General features: G+C 40.5%; 1 protein-coding gene across 1 annotated transcript; it reads left to right on the forward strand.

The window, feature by feature from the left end:
- LOC109727926 (inactive TPR repeat-containing thioredoxin TTL3-like) lies at positions 817-5676 on the forward strand. Its single transcript, XM_020258148.1, has 7 exons — positions 817-1967; positions 2716-2911; positions 3298-3470; positions 3587-3920; positions 4029-4212; positions 4351-4457; positions 5094-5676. The coding sequence occupies exons 1-7, from the start codon at positions 1087-1089 to the stop codon at positions 5238-5240; spliced, it is 2022 nt and encodes a 673-aa protein (XP_020113737.1). The 5' UTR covers positions 817-1086; the 3' UTR covers positions 5241-5676.

Consider the following 12001-nt stretch of genomic DNA (forward strand, 5'->3'; position numbering starts at 1 on the left):
GTGAAATAAGCGGGGCTTTTTATGCTTGTTTTCACTGTCGACTAAACAATTTGAATTTATTTTTTTAAAGTAGAAGCCCTTTATTTAAATAAATAATAAAATTTGGGTTTATAGGTGCAACATAATTTACAATTTAAAATAAGTTAATATATTTGAACTTTCATGTTATTTTAATATTAAACTAACAATTTGAATTGAAATGTACTACTCATTTAAACATAATTTTTTTCCTTTCTGAAAATTAAAATTAAAATTAAAATTAAAATTGAATTTAATATATACAATTATAAAGTTTAAGCTCAAATTGAATTTTAAATTTAATTTTATAAAGGTTTATTACTTATTAAATTAGCGGCTATTGAATTTGGTAAGTAACAAAACTAAATAAGAAAATAAATATTTATTTAGGATTTTATCAAATTTGGTAATTCGCTAGTATTTATTTTTCAGTATTACTCGTACTATTGATCTTGAATAGTGATCTGTCGAGCAGGTTACTACCTCTAAAAATTAATCTTGCCCTTAAAAAATGAAAGACAATTTTGTCTTAAAAATATTAACAGTTAGATTTAATTTAGTCGGTGTATTTGTAAATCTTTCACCAATCAACAAATTAATTTATTAACTAATTAAGATCGACTGTTTGTCGCCCTCCATTTCTGTTTCTTTGTTTCTTCATTTCTTGCGATCCAAATTTCTCCCGCGTCCGCATCTCCCGTTCCCATCTCTCTCTCTCTCTCTCTCTCTCTCTCTCTCTCTCAACAATTTGCAACAAATTAATTAATTTCGGAATTAACGATTTTACTCTTTAACATAATATTTCATTCCACTAAAAGGAATTTTCTTTTATTTCTTTTTGACTTTTATGATTACCACATAACTCTTCCCCCTCCCCACCCCCTAATCCCAACAATTCCATTCATCCCACGGGAGGATTGGAAGAGGGAGGAGGGTGTTAGACCTTTTAATTCCATTTCTTTTTTAATACATCATTAATTAATAATTAATATTATTACTAGACGTACGTGCGTGCATTGCATATCTGCATGGTCACGTGAATTTTAAAACCATAATAATTAAACAAATATGAGCGCGGAGGAAGGAGAGGAGGAGGACGCGAGGAAGTCGTCGGCCTGCGGGCTGCTGGTGCTGTACAACAGCGTGTTCCACCGCAGCGGCCGGCGGAACGAGCGGCAGCCTTCGACACCGACGTCGTCGTCTTCTGCAGGGAGTCCGAAGCTCACGCTGTCGAATTCCAAGCGCCGCCGCCCGGGCTCCGACGAGGCCTCCCTCCTTGCCTCTTCGGCCGTCGCCTCACACGCGTCTCTACCGCACCACCACAAGCCCGATGCTGTCCCAGCACCCGCTTATCACAAAGCCGCTGCCATGCAGAAGGAAGCCGGCCGCAACGGCGGTGCGCGGGCCACGACGCGCTGCGGCAGCATCGTCGCGGCGGAGCTCGACAGCATGATCCACGACCACCAGCGCACCAGGGGGAGCGGCGCCCTCGTCCGGGCCTCTTCGGGCAATGTCATGCTCTTTGGCAATCTCGGCAACATCCGCGCGCCCGGCGCCGTCACCGCCAGCCACAACGTGCTCGACAACTTGCCGAAGACGGCGAAGGAGGCGTCCGACGGAAAGCAGCAAGATAGTGAAGCCGAGGCGGCGGCGGCGGCGGCGGCCCCTGCGGAGGTGCTCTGCAGAGCCCTGTCGCGGAGGCTGGACCCCGAGGAGCTGAAGGAGATGGGCAATGAGGAGTACAAGAACGGGAGGTTCGCAGAGGCGGTGGCGCTCTACGACCGCGCGATATTGATCGACCCGGGTAAGGCGCCGTACTGGAGCAACAAAGCTGCCGCGCTCATGGGCATGGGCCGGCTCCTCGAGGCCGTGGCCGAGTGCAAAGAAGCCGTTAGAATCGATCCGGCTTACGGGCGGGCGCATCTGCGGTTAGGAACACTCTATCTCAGGTATAAACAGCCGCCTGCAGTGCAGGTCTTAGCAGGTCTGTTTCAATCGGTTTGGCTTTTGCTTTCATCCGCTGCAGCTAGCTGTCTCTCGTCGTACGGTCTCCGGCATAACGAATAATTCAGAACTGCTGTTGCAGCAGAAGCAGAAAAAGAATTTCTAAGCCTCAAAGGCATAAGCTTCATTTATTGCTGTTAATTCTGAAGTCCAAAAGCACAATCTACGACAGGATCAAAAAAGCTCTTACTTTGAATCCCAGTACCGCGCTCTACGACAGGATCAAATGATATCTAATTCTGAATCCCGGAAGATCTTATTTCGTTATTATTATTATTATTATTTTTCTTACTGGTGTAATCTGGGTTAATTCTGACCTTCTTTGCTGGTTTGTTTGCTTTTCGAGGAGAAAAATTAAAGCTGTATTCATATCGGCAGTAAACATAAATTAACAAGTGCATGTTAGAAGAATCAGGTTAATAGACGTATATACTTTGATATACGTGTTTCATCTGGTATGTTTTTCTGTCGGCCTCTGAATTTATATGATGATAACAAATCCTGCTTTCTGTTGTTATCGACTATTAATTGCTTTATCTTATCATAAATAAATAAATATGCAAGTCCAAGCGCTGAGTCCCAAATTAAGAGTCTAGTTTTCTCCTAGTTGTTGTAAGGTGAATTAATTAATGCTCGCAAACTTGACCTGCGTGTATATCTTTCTAACTGCGTAGGCTTTTGATCAATTCTCAGGCTGGGGGAAGCTGAGAAGGCAATTCATCACTACAAACTAGCAAAAGGTGACGCGAGCTCTCGCGATGTCACCCAAGCGCAGGCTCTCCAAATGCACCTTTTCAAGTGCGACGACGCACGGAAGCGTAAAGACTGGCATGGCCTGCTGCAGGAATCACAGTCTGCTGTATCTGCTGGCGCTGATTCATCCCCACAGGTCAGTAAGTCATTCTCATTCTGCACCAAAAGTGAATCATCACTTGGAGAATCAATTCATCATCTCAATTAACTGAGAGCGATCGATTGGATGTTGCCAAGAGTGCGCTGGCCCTTCTGCTCTGACTTGATCTGAGATCCTTTGACATTCTGTGATTAATTACGCTGATTCAACCTTCGCTTAGAGGAGCATTAACGAATGCACAAAATCCATCGAGTCGTTCCAACTTGACAAGAGTCTCTCATCGTCCGTGCTTTGGTGACAGAAATATGGTTTTCTAAAAATGGAGGCACCAGAAGTGCCCTGCTGTCTAAGTAAAGGTGAAAACTCTTTTGCTAGCTTCCTGCAGTATCTGAAAGCATTGTTTTGTTGTTATGTCTCCGCAGCTTTTTGCGTACCAAGAAGAAGCCCTCCTAGCTCTCCGTAGGCAAGAAGAAGCTGAAGCGACATTAAGAAATGCTCCAAAGTTTGACGTCGACGCATCTACGAAATTCTTCGGCGGACCTAGCAACGCATATTTCCTCGCTGTTCGTGCTCAGGTCGACATGGCGGCCGGCAGGTTCAAATCTGATATCCATGTACACAAAATTCATAGCAACATACATGCATGGTGGGTAAGATATTACTACGCGCTATCAAATTCGCTTACTAGCTTGTATTTATTTGTTGGATAAGGTTTGAAGAGGCACTGAATATATCTCAAAGGGCCGCTCGGATTGACCCGGGCAGCAGGGAGGTGAGTGCTGTGGCCCGAAAGGCTCGATTAGCGGCACAGGCGAGATCGAAAGGTAACGACCTCTTCAAAGCATCAAAGTATTGGGAGGCATGTATTGCATACGAGGAAGGGCTCGGCCATGATCCTCACAATGCCATCTTACTTTGCAATCGAGCTGCTGCCCGGTCGAAGCTCTGCCAGTGGGAGAAGGCCGTTGATGACTGCACCGTTGCTTTGAAAATGCGCCCGTCCTACACTAAAGCTCGCTTAAGGAGAGCCGATTGCAATGCTAAGGTCAGTACACTTACCATCTGCTTCTTTCTGTCGCCTGTCTTAGACACACAGCAATGTGAAAGTGTCTGAAGATAAAACTGAATAACTATGCTTTGTATGACATGTTAGTTGGAGCGGTGGGAAGCGTCGATACAAGACTACGAAGTATTGATGCATGAGATGCCGGGAGATGAGGAGGTGAGCAAGGCACTCTCAGACGCTCGGCTCCAACTTGAGAAGCAGCGAGATCGCAGCAATAATTTTATAACCATAACTTCGAAAGATCAATTCAAGCAATTTATTGCGACGTCAAGTAAGCATCCATCCGGTTTCTGTCGAACAGTCGAAAGCAAAATTTTCTTTTTCGGCTCGATGCATCCTCTGATTGATTTGAAGCTGCCGCAGCTAAAATGCAATAACATCCTAACTTGGCGACTCGTTTTGCTTGCAGGGCTTTCGGTTGCGCTCTTATTTAACAAATCAAGAGATGTTTCAATTCAAACAGTCTCGCTTGTGGAGCAACTAAGCAAACGATACGCCACTGTGAATTTCCTGAAGGTCAGACTAAGCTATTTTAACATTTACACAATACAATATACCTTTTACGAAAATATCTACAACTGTAGGAAAATTTTTTATCTGCTCACTAAGGGAACTGATGATACTTCAGACGACAAAAATCAATGTTCCGCATCTGCATGGAAATTAATGAGCGTTAGCTTTTACCCACAGAACCATGAGCCATTGCGAGTAAGAGATAAAGTAGTAACAACACAGAAATTATAAAGAACTTGGAGCTGCAGGTCATCAGTCTCTTGTATTCAGTAACATTCAGAAGATGACTATTAGATCTCCCCATAATAGCTCGTTCACGTTGATCTTGATGACATAAAAATTATCCTAAGTTTTTTTTTTTTTTTTTTCTTTTTCTTTTTACTGATTATAATAAGCATGTAGCTCAATATAGAATGCAAGATGATGTTTTCTGACATTTTGTAATCTAATTACAGTAGATTCATTTCTTCATATATCCATGAAGTATAGCGCATTTGAGGACAAAACTCGCACCTCATAGAATGCAAATCAGCTTGTATACCCTGCAGAATGCTTTCCTGTGTTTTAACCATCGAATATTTTCATCAATTTTCACTGTCACTCTGTGTGGGCTGTAATTTTATTTAACATTCATTGAAGGTGGATCTGGAAAGAGACCCCAAATTAGCAGAGTGTGAGAGCTCTCTACCAGTCATCAAATTTTACAAGAGCGGAACCTGCATCGAGAGCATTTCAGCATCAGACCATGACGAGCTAGAGAGCTCCCTCAAAATTCTCAGTAAATAGAAGATGGAAGAACAGAAACAGAATACAGATTGAAAGAGTTCAGCATTGCGCTCTCTCAGGCATCAGACCATGTAAAAATAAAACTAGAGACCTCTCTGTTCAGGATTAATCAAGTAACTAAGAAATGAAAAGAGGTGGGGAAACAATTCCCATGTAAAGAAGGTTAAGGGAACAAGATTGGGAGCTGGAACATCATTTGGAAGGTGAAAGGCAACCATTGCACAGAGATGTGATGTACTGCTGCCTCTTGCTAATCACCAGATTTCATGTTTTGAAAAGAACTAATAATGGTGACTGATCAGGTTGAGAAAAGCAGCTCCATTTTGTCCTAAAATCCAAAATGTCCTAGATTGTTGGTCTTTTTATTTTGTTGACACTCACAAAGATATGCATAGGCATATTCTTTGCAAAATTGTGAGGGCTACAATTTTTTTTCTTTTTTCTCCTCCATTGTTACATCCTTTAGTTGTTTTTTCAATCCTTCCTGTTTTTATCAGTTAGTTGTTCTGAAACTTAATTTATGTTATTTTATTTCCTGTAGTTGAGGCATTAACAATGACCACATGTATAGGGGTGAAAATGGTCGAATACAATCAAATTTTCAGAAAAGCCATATAAATATTTATGTTTTTCTTCGGTTGCAAATTCAGATGCAGATATATGTCAAATACTAAATTTTCATTACCATATCTGCTAAAAATGAATTCGGATTAAAATATGAATCGGATTTGTATTCCGATATTATTTGGATAGTAATACATATTAATACGCATATATAAATATAAACTAAAATTAGCACAATAAGAACCTGTTTGTTTGGGTGAAAGTGGAGAGGGGTGAAGTCGGTTTTGATAGAATTTGATTGAATGGCTCAATGCCCTTTCTTTTGCTTGTATTCTTATTCAATAAATAGATCAATATACAGTGATTGTTGGCTGATTTCTCTCATTTACAGCTATACAATCTAACCATGGAAATATAATACGTATGGAAACTAACAATCTCACTATAATAGAATTAGATTATAGTGACATATGTTTGAGACACTTTTGTATAAGTGTCCCATTTATATCAAAACTTAAAAAAAAAAATCTACTAATGCCTATATATAAAGCCTAATCTAACTAAAAATAAAAGTTTACTCTACTCAACCCACCCCACACAGCCCATTCAGCCCGATTACAAACATAAAAGAAAAAAAAAAGAAAAATCGATTATCATCTCTCCTTCTCCCCTCACTCAATATACTGAAATCCTAGACGAAGAGTGTAGTATACCGAAAATTCAGAAATATCGAACTTTAGTCAAATTGACCAAAGTGCGAGTATGGTACACTTTGGAAAGTCCAAAGGTGTTAAAGCGATCAAAAGTGCATTGTGGGAGGTTTTCGAGAGCTAAAGAATCGAAAATCTGCATTCTGCAGGTTTTGTGCTCTCGGAGACCGGTCCCTGGTGGGAGAGACCGGTCCGCGAACGCGTGAGAAATGAGAAAGCTGAAAAATCGGCTAAGTCCCAGAAAACCAGCTCTTGGGAATTGGTCCCTGCGGAGAGAGACCGGTCCCCGAGAGACCGGTCCCTCGGGGAGAGACGGATTGCATCGCGCGGGAGCCCTGGCTGCCCGCGGGGAGAGCTCTCTGGGACCGGTCCCAAGTTGGGGAGATCGGTCCCCGAACACGAAAATGGCCCAGTTTGGGCAGTTTAATAAAGTGAAAGCTGAGGGGTTTATTTGCAAAAATGCAATGTATGGGTTATGTTATGAGGGGTTATGGGATATTTCTCTCATATTCACACCCTCTCACACTCTCTCCTCTCTTTCTCTCTCTAGAAGACAAAGAAGAGAAGAAAGAAAAGAAAGAAGAAAGGAAAGAAAAGAAAAGGAAGAAGAAGGAGAAGGAGTAGAAGGTGAAGAAGAAGCTAATGAGTAGAGCTACTTCCTCTTCTTCCTCTTTGGATCAACATAGGAGCAAGCTTAGAGGTAAGTTTGAACCCTATTCATGGTAAAACCCTAGAATGAGAACCCAATGACCTAGAAATGGTTTTAGAGAACCTTTAGAGTATTTGGAGCTATCTTTTGCTTCTTGTTGAGATCAAAACCATGGATTGGATGGAGGTGGTGAAGTTCAAAAGTAAGCTTCAACCCCTCTATGGTGAAACCCTAAAATGGGTTTTGATTGAGCTAAGAATGATTTTTATGGAACTTTTAGATGATTTGAAGCTTACTTTTGCTTCTCTAAGAGATCAAAACCCTGGTTTTGATATGCTATGAGCTAGGGCACCCAAATTTGGGGCTTTTGCTCGGGAGGATTTCAAAGTGAAATTGACCCTCTAGAAACTTAATTGGAGGTATTTCCGACGCGTTGGTGCGTTCGGATTGATGTTACAAAAAGCCAATGTAAAGATATGAGCAAAATGGCCTGATAAGGCTTCGTTTTGCCGCAGGTAGCAAACTAAGAGGCTAAAAATCCCAAGAAAATCACCGTAGCATCCTAGTACGCCTACGAGGTGGGTGGTGCTATCCAAACTCGTTGGAATTCCTTCTATGCCTAATGTGTCATTCAATTGAGCATATATTTATATTGTTGCATGCATTATAGGGTAGATATGATGTTATATATGTGAATGTTGCATGATGTGAGTACACGTGCTATTTGAAATGTTTGAGAACCTATTCAACCCTATATATATGCATGAGATGTAATGTGAGCGCCCAATGAGATGAAAGAACAAAGTGATACAATGAAATATAGATCGAGTGGCATCCGACAGTGTAAAGTAATGTGACACTAGAGTTAGTGTGTGGCATCAAAGAGAAATGTGACGTAAAGAACAATGACAATGATTAGAGACAAGTGAAGAAAATGAAAGTGGCATAAAGAACGAGTAAAGTTAAAGAACAATGATTGCTAGAGTTAGCAAAATAAAGTGATGTAAAGAACACTAGAGTTAGTGTAAAGACAATGATTAAACTATATATCCTTAGAGTTAAGGATTGATCATACTTGCTATGACTTCCGTGCTCGAGGGCGGTCGCTCCCCCTCGAGCGATGCGCTCCGGAGTTTTGCAGCATGGGTTGGAGTCAACCCGAGGACGGTCTTAGCGGGAGGAAGCTGAGGGCCCGCGATGATGGACTTAATGTAGGCAAGTTAATGTTGTGAAACCCCCGGATTAGCCATGAGATTAAAGAACAAAGAGCAAAGGTTAAAGAACAATGAGTAAAGAACAAAGAACTTGCATACTTGCATGATTTACGTTGAGCATATTTCTTACTTTATTGTTCAGGCATATTAGCATCATGATTATAGTTTGGTTACTATTCTGCTTATCCTTTCTATTATGTCTGAGTTAGTCCTAGTGGGAAAGTCGGTGAGATTGGGGCCGAACCCACTGGGAACTTCGTTGTAGTTCTCACCCCACTATTTCTACAGAGCCGGGACCGAGTGAGCCGGCGATCGACCGCGGTAAAGGTATCGCGCCATAGACAGTGACTACCAAGTCGGGTTACATTTTGTAGTAGCATTCCCTTACTTCATCTTTTGTTTTTGATGAATTGAGATGTAAAAGAAAAAGAATGTAATGTTTATCTCGAGGAGAATGTGATGTAAAAAGAAATGATGAAAAGTATGTAAAGAACTATGAATGTACAAGTTGGATACATGTATGTGATCAAAAGAGAATCATAATACTTGTGTAGTTGTTTAGTTTCCTTTCTTTCACTCATGGCTATTGCTTACCCTCGTGTAAGCCGTTTGTGTATGTTTCCGCTAGTGCTTTTCTCTACTTGAAAATGTACAGGTGATGAGCCTTGGGGGGACAGGGGAAACTCTGTCCGTTCGGCGTCTGTTTGACGTGCTCGGGCCGGCCCAAATTGGTATCGGTCCCGGGGCGTGACAAAGAGCCCTTCCCTTTCCTCCTCCTACGCCACCGCAGCCAACGAGCTAGAGTTCCGGCGGTTGCTAATGCTTAAATAAGTGTTGGTAAATTAGCAACACTTTTTTTAGGTTATACCGACACTCTTTAACTGTCACTATATACCTAGCGACCCCACATATAGCAATACTTTTTAAAAGTGTCAGTAATTTAGCTAGCAGCACTTTTTTTGACATGTACCGACATTTAAAAGTGTCGTTATACACCGTTTTTGTTGTAGTATCTTTACAATATAAATATAAGCTATATATGGTAACATCCCCCCTCAAATTGATGTTGGGTAATCAAGAAGCATCAATTGGCCAACAAGAAACTGATGACACTGTCGAGAGAGGGACTTGGTCAATACATCAGCTATTTATAAGGATGTGGAAACATGTGGAAGAGAAATGGCACGAGCGTCCACAGCTTCCCGAATATAATGACAATCCACTTCAATATGCTTGGTGCACTCATGGTAGACTGGATTAGTATATGAAAATAAGGAGAGTCAAGATTTAGAGTGCGAGAAGGTAGTTGATTAATAAGATAAACTGTTGTAAATAAAGCTTCTACCCGAAAGATAGGTGGAACTAAAGATTCAAGTAACGAAGTACGAGCCACTTCTAAGGGATGACAATTCTTTCGTTTGGCCACACTATTTTGTTGAGGCGTATATGGACAAGAACGTTGTGAGAGAATACCTTTTTGATTCAAAAAATCATGAAAATGCATTTGTCATGTATTCTCCACCAGAATCAGATCGAAGAACCTTAACAATAGTAGAAATTGAGTTTCAACATACATGAGGAAGGATTTAAAAACTGAAAAAACCTTAGATTTAGAACGAAGAAAATAAATCCAAGTAAACCGACTATAGTCATCAATAAACATCACAAAATATTTATACTGAGCATGAGAAATAACAGGTGTGATCCCCCACACATCACTATGAATAATATCAAACTATTTTTTTGCATGACTACCAGCAATAGGAAAAGGAAGTATTTTACATTTTCCCAACTTACAAGCAGAAAAATCCAAAGAAGTACGAGAAGAACAAAATTGATCTTTATTGCCCAATAAACTAGAAGTCCACAAATAAGATAGAATATTAGAATTAGGATGTCCCAAACATTTATGCCACATTTCACTTTTATTGATAATAGTAGAACAAGCAACATGTTTAGAAACGAAAAAATGGAGTGGAAACAGTCGTCCTAGTTTATGCCCCTTCACAATCATCGTCCCTGACACTTGATCCTGCACATAACAACCATCACGAGAAAAATGTACGTCATAGTTATTTTCTACTAATTGTCCAACTGAAAGAAGATTATTAGATAGTCCAGGCGACACAAAAGCATTGTTGAAAGTTGGAGTAATATCTCCAATAGCAGTAATAGGAATAGTGTTTCCATTAGCAACCTGGATATGTTCTGAACCACGGTATGGGCCGACATTGTTTAGCAAATTAACTGAGCTAGTCATATGATTTGATGCTGCAGAATCAATAAGCCAAGACTTAGATAGAGAATTACCATTACCGTGAAGTCCTAGAGCTGAAAAGGCCGAAATAATCATTTTTTGCACCATTTCAAGAGTAAGGACTATTGGTTTAGCATTGTGATTGATTGTTATTGAGGTCCCAACTAGAATTTGACCTGTAGAAGGATTGGTAGTAGAAGCTTGAAATGCAACAGTCTGGCGATTTTGGGGCCGAATTGAGCAATCTTTGATGATGTGTCCAGGCTTTTTGTAGTAATTGCAAAATTTCTTAGTACAATTTGCAGCAATATGACTATAATTCTTGCAACTAAAGCATTGAACCTTACTCATATCCCTGCCTTTGCCTTTTCCTTGAGCCAAAAATGCCATAGGTGCTGTAATCAACTTTTCTTGTTCACTTGAGTGAGAAGACATTGTTCTTCACGAAGCAATTCACCAAATCACATATCCACTGAAGGAGAAGGATGAGGACTCATCAAATTAGAATGAACATTCTCAAAACCTGACCGTAGCTTCATCAAAAACTGGTCACGCTTGCTAACCTCATAAACAGCCAATACATCATTGAGAGAATCTTTGGACACGGTAGCACGAACAATATCTAAAAATTCAGCCCATAATTTTTGCAAACCAGAAAAGTAATCTTGAATAGACAATCCTCCTTGAGTGTAATTTGTAATCTCACACTCCAATTGAAATTTTCTAGCTGAATGTGTTTGATTGTAAACCTTTTTTAAATATGCCCACATGTCTTTAGCAGTTTTATATAGATGTGAATTAAGAACAAGTTGAGGATCACAGGATCCAATAATCCAAGACATCACCCTAGCATCTTTGACTTTCCATTGAGACAATTATGTGGCATCTGTAGGAGTTGGAATAGTGCCATCTATATGTCCCCATAACTCCTTTCCAATGACAAACAATTGAAATTGAAATTCCCATGTGGTATAATTCTTTCCAGTAAACTTAACACAAAATTTAGGATTGCTACCCGACATTTCAATGTAACGAGAATAGTTCACACCCAAATAAAATTGAAATTTTACCAAAATCGTGAGCTTCCTTTCTATTAGATGTGACTCGAAATTGATAATCGACTTTAGTTTGGGATTTTCGACTCGTCGGTAGTTTCACGGTGCGACAATTTGAAAATAAGTTTGTGAAAGAAAAATGAATGTTTGTGGTGGGTAGCGGCCTGAGCCAGTAGCCCACCATTGACATTCACCAGCAAGTGCAGGGGGCGGAGCCCCCTGCGGTACGGATTGGATTGGATCCGAAACCCATTAAGAGTTTCCTTTCTCGTTTTTGCCCTAGAGGCGATTGATGGTGGTCGGTTGTACTTT

Source organism: Ananas comosus, linkage group 23 (assembly GCF_001540865.1).
Source record: "Ananas comosus cultivar F153 linkage group 23, ASM154086v1, whole genome shotgun sequence".
NCBI lineage: Eukaryota > Viridiplantae > Streptophyta > Magnoliopsida > Poales > Bromeliaceae > Ananas > Ananas comosus.

Coding starts and splice junctions, on each gene's coding strand:
- LOC109727926 (XM_020258148.1), top strand. CDS start 1,087: ATGAGCGCGGAGGAAGGAGAGGAGGAGGACGCGAGGAAGTCGTCGGCC. Junction 1,968..2,715: donor TTAGGAACACTCTATCTCAG/GTATAAACAGCC, acceptor ATCAATTCTCAG/GCTGGGGGAAGCTGAGAAGG. Junction 2,912..3,297: donor GCGCTGATTCATCCCCACAG/GTCAGTAAGTCA, acceptor ATGTCTCCGCAG/CTTTTTGCGTACCAAGAAGA.